Source organism: Egretta garzetta, unplaced genomic scaffold (assembly GCF_000687185.1).
Source record: "Egretta garzetta isolate BGI_Z169 unplaced genomic scaffold, ASM68718v1 scaffold21, whole genome shotgun sequence".
NCBI classification, from domain to species: Eukaryota; Metazoa; Chordata; class Aves; order Pelecaniformes; family Ardeidae; genus Egretta; species Egretta garzetta.
The window spans coordinates 105,030-110,101 of NW_009258668.1; the positions used below are offsets into that span (position 1 = coordinate 105,030).

General features: G+C 47.4%; 1 protein-coding gene across 1 annotated transcript in view; it reads right to left on the minus strand.

The window, feature by feature from the left end:
- Positions 1 to 1,088: 1,088 nt before the first annotated feature.
- The window catches only part of MDGA2 (MAM domain containing glycosylphosphatidylinositol anchor 2), a 325,099-nt gene continuing 321,115 nt past the window's right edge, over positions 1,089 to 5,072 (minus strand). Inside the window, exons 16-17 of the mRNA XM_035888425.1 lie at positions 1,872 to 1,977; positions 1,089 to 1,177 (exon numbers count right to left, since the gene is read on the minus strand). Of these exons, the coding sequence (XP_035744318.1) occupies positions 1,089 to 1,177; positions 1,872 to 1,977 (195 nt within the window). The remainder of the gene's footprint in view (positions 1,178 to 1,871; positions 1,978 to 5,072) is intronic.

Below are 5,072 nucleotides of genomic sequence, written 5' to 3' on the forward strand. Positions count from 1 at the left end.
AGCAGCTTAGGTCCATCCATCTCCAGAAGCGGCTTCGTCTCCTTGCCTGCAGTCTGCACACCCAGGCTCCGTAGTTTGTTTAGAAAATAGTTTGCACAAACCACATTTTAGCAGTGCAAGCTTCTCTGTTGAAATTATTATCATTATTTTATTTTATTTTTATTTTATTTATTTATTTATTATTTTTAAATCAGGCTTGTTTCATTGAAGGCACTTGGTTTCCATGGCAATTTATAAAAGACGGTGGTTTGGTTTCTTCACTTCATTAGAACAGATGACTTAGTCGGGGAGGGGAGAGGGGTGTTCGAGTGGCCGCAAGCAAACTCTGATAAGCCTGTGTAATATGTAAGCCCAGGTCGCACATCCTGGATAGTAATGCATGCAAAAGGAGACAGCATACAGTTATCGAGCATAGCCATGAGAAATGAAACATAAATGTCTTAAAACAGCTCTGATTTAGGGTTACTCTCTAGGGGAGGTGACAGCCAAAGTAGAAAGGGCCTACATTGATTTAACTCTATGCTAAAAACCATCGTGAAGGGAAAATGAACGCCAGCTCTTCACATACCCTGTTTACAGTGAGGTGTTTTTCTCCCTCTTTCTCCGTTTTTATTTCCTCTCTTTCTCTCCTTCCCCTTTTTTCTTTTTTTTTTTTTTTTTTTTTTTTGTTTTGTTTTTTTTTTTTTGGCAGGCCATTAGGTTTCCATGGTAACAAGCAAACTATTCATTTGAAACAAAACCAGCCATGACTTTGTGCTTTGACAAGGGTTTCTATAGCTCTTTTCCGAGAGTTCAACCAGATGATCCCGTATTCGTTATTGACCACAAAAGCACCTGAAGGTCTCTTCCTTACTTAGGCCAGATCTCGTTCTCACGCATGGTTCATAGTGAGTTACACTCCCGTGATGCCTTTTATGTCCCCAGTGCTTTTTAATTATTTTTTTAATTATTTATTTATGTATTTATTTAACTTTTGAGTCAGTCAGTGGAGGAATCTTTGGTAGTTTGTTTTTAGATGTCCATTTTACAAAGACTCTTTCTTCATGCCAGTGCCTGGTGAATCTTTTGTAGCCTCTGCCAGGATAAGGTCACCTCTGATGACTTAAGACAGACATGAGGATGGTAACTGGGATAAGTCGTATATGCGCTAATGTCCCAACAGCACCTGATCGTAAATCTACAAAAAGGGGTGAAAAAGGTAGAATTAAAGAGCTGCCCAGACACAGTCAGCATTGCTACAAGGCTGAGGAGATAAAGGGCTCAGCCACCGTAACCTGTCCTGCACACCAAGAGGGGGACAACGGGGTGGTGCTCGGCCAGGCTGTCTCCGCTTGTCACAGCAGGTGCCATCGACCTCCCCCGGCAGAGCCCTGCTCCCTGCAGGGACAGCACCCTGCCAGGTCACCTCCTGGACAGAGGGGATGAGAAAACTGTCCGAGGCAGGAGACGTCGGGATAAAAAAAAACCAAAACCCACCTGGCTGTGCAGTGAAGGTCTATACTGCACACGTGGGGGTGGAGGGGCAAAACAAGGTCCACAGGGCATCACCACACTGATATTCATTAATTGCTTGGACCCCCCTGAACCTTTTATTTTTAATGTTGCCTTAGCTGTCTGCCCATCCCGAACCACGGCTGCCCAGCCCCGCGGAGCGCAGCCCATCAGCCGCTTCCGCTAAACCAGCATTTTCCTATCTGAGCAAAGACAGTTCGACCCCAGAGCTTGCCCTCAAGGAAAACGCCTCACTTTAAGCCTCTCCAACTGAACCAAACAATATATGGCTCTGGAGAAAAATCCGTTTTAGAAGGTGTCTCAAATTTATAACCACGAGACGCAATTTGCTCTTCCCCACGCATGGAAGAGCCACTTACTGTTGGCCGGTTGGTCTGATTTCATACACTCTCCTTCCACAATCGATACATCATCAATAGCAATATCACCTTCGATGCCGGGACCCCGGATCCCTTCGAAGATGAGCTAAAAAAAAAAATAATAAAGCAGCAGCACATCAGAGGGTGACGAATGGAAAATGCTGCATTTTGCACGGCCTTAAACTACATCGATGGGCTTGGAATAACTCACAAGCCCCAAAAAACTGCAACCAAGTTCACATGTTCTTGTGAACAGAGAGGACGTGTGAGCCGTGGAGGCTTTTACTCTTCAGAATGAGCTGAGCAATATCAGAGCTGCTAGGTGCCTGCCTAGGGTCTAACCTGGTGTCCCCAGGGCAGCTTCACCACTACGCTAACTGTAACGTGCACACTTAAGGACGAGATTCCTGGAGCAAAGAGCAGGATTAAAAGGACAAAAAGTTTTGAAGCTCTTTGGGGTGTTTTTCCCAGAAGTTCCTGCCACCTGAAGCATGCGGCAGAGGCACAGCTTGAAGAACAGCACCTGCGATGCGTGGCAGGACTGAGCATCCACTTGGCCACAGACTGGCTGAAAACACACAGGAGACGAAAAAACTCCACAGTAAAATGAGGTTTCTGGCTCTTGAAGGTGGCCCACCCAGTCCCTCCCACCCCACGTCCCACACTGGGCTCCATCTGCACCCCGGGGGCACTTCCCTGCATGAGCTGCCCCCCTGCAACCTTCCCCCAGCCCATGAAAGCTTGGGAGAAACCTCTCTGGAGCCAGGCTGTTGTCCCTTCACCCATAACACAAAGCCAGATTTATCTCTAGGAGTCAGGAAGGGGCTTCGGTTTGGATCCCCTGAGGTCACAGAGTCATCTCCTGTGATCATCTCGGTGGATTTTAACCTCCCAGATCTCCTGTTGTGGCAGGAATCTATGACAGTGACAGCCCTGCTTCTCCCCTGTCCCTTTTAGCGGCCCATCATCATGTCTAGAAGCTTTGATCCCTTCTAGGGATAGTTTTGTATTTATCAGAGAACATTGCAATGTGTTTTATCACAGAGGGTCAGGGTAGAGATTTTATTCCTCTTTAAGGCTTTAGCCTCTGCTAAATGGACGTCTGTGATTTTGAGGTCCTCTTAATCACTATCTGTCAAATATTCCTCATCTGAAACCCCAACTGCTACAGCTGGTAGGTGAAATGGTGCCTGAATGGAGATGGGTGGCTTGTTGCAATTAATATTGTTTGCCGTAATGTTCGTTATTAGCTATGGGTTACTATGGGACTAAGGAAACAAAGTTACCCGCTCTCCTTCCCCAAACCCGTCGTGATGCTGTCCTGCCATGCTGCTGCTTAATTAGCTTTGCAGAAGGGTGGACTCATTCTGTGTCGCCAGAAATTTATTCACTAGAAAACTTCAAAGACTTTCTAAAGAGATGAAGGGACTATGTAAGGAATATATTTCCCAGGCAGCACCATTTGCACAGTTATCTCTCCTTTCCCTGTCCCCCCGCATCCCCCCTCTCCAGTCCTTTGAAATATTTTTGGTTAACTTAGATGACAAGTTTTTTAACTTTAATCTGCAACAATATATGCATGAAATTCAATGACTTTTATAAGGGCGTGCTGTGGCACTAATGGAGGCATTAACTCTTGGGGGTAGAGTCAATTTGAAAAAAAAAAAAAAGTATTAATTCCATCTGGAGAAAAATACTTAAATTACACTTCATAATGATCTAACTGCATCAGGGAGATGTCAGGGGCGCTTGGGTGGGCTCTCTCTGTTGTCCTGATTGCAGCGGAACACAGGTCCGAGCCTCTTCTTTTGGCAGCTTCTGACATTTCTTTGCTCATTAACACAGTTCAAGCAGAGCTTCTCGTTTGAGATGGATACCTTCCATTACAAACGATGCGTGAACACTCAGGGCAGTGGAAGATGACCCTGCAGATCACGGGGGTCTGGTAGCTGGTCCAGCTGGATGCATATCACCCAAGGCCTACATCCCAACCACGCACGATGCCACCAGACGTCACGTTGCACAGGCAATTCTTAGCTCTGCCTTTCCACAGAGGGCACGTTCCCCAACCTTGGCCACCCCCAACCTTGGCCCCCTTCAACCTTGGCCTCCCCCAACCTTGGCCACACCCAACCTTGGCCTCCCCCAACCTTGGCCTCCCCCAACCTCGGCCACAGTTGCGTCTCACCCTTTTGCTAAGCCGAGCTCCCCCGGGAGGTGCCTGACCCTGCAGCGGTGAGCTGGCAGTATGAAGGTTTGTATTTACTGCTGTGTCCTAAGCCGGGCAGCAAGGTCTGCGCTGGGAGCACTAAATAAATGTGAAATCTGTGCATTTGGGGCAGGAGACTCCACCGGTATTTTATTGAAGTGCGGCGCTGTAGGTTAATTACTATAACAAGGTGGATATTAATGCAATAGGGAACTGTAATTGGGAAAACAGTAAGTTTTTCCATAATTTACCCTGTTGTCTGAAAACAGTGTCTCGAGTAATTAGCCCTCTGACAATTTTTTGACTCTGCCTCTGATGGTGGGAAATATTCAGCTCGAGAGGGAAGTGTCTCCTCTTCTCCCCCGAAGTCCAGCTCGCCCTCCTGCTCCTTGGCAGCAGGCACGGAACCAGTCAATGGAGTTTAAAGTCAAACCTTTCCTGATAATGAAAAACACTGTTTCCAGACAAAAGGACTCCATACAAATATAACGGCCAGCGTTTAATTAAAATCTGCATTTGGCAGCGTGCTCGCTGGGCCGCTGGGCCGGGTTGCCATTAGCCAGCTTGGCCGCGTACTCAGAACAAATCACCGCAGATGAGTGTTGGCGAGGCACAGCGCGCGATCCAGCCCGCAGCTCGCGCCTCTCTGCAGGAGGTGCCAGATGATCAGAAGCCCCTACCAGTATCCCGCAAAACCCATTATCTGCGTGTCCGTGACTTTACCCAGCTGCTGCTAAAAACACTGCATTTAGCTGAAGGCTAGAGGGGCTTACGTGCAGAGCAAGGGCCACCCCGCTCTCTTAACAGGGGTGTATTGGGTCAAGCTGCATGGTGCTGTGCTTTCTATTGGTGTGCAGAAAGGGGTTGATAACACCCCAATCATAGAATCATAGAATCATAGAATCACTTTGGTTGGAAAAGACCTTTAAGATCATCGAGTCCAACCGTTAACCTAGCCCTGCCATCCCACCACTAAACCCTGTCCCTCAGCA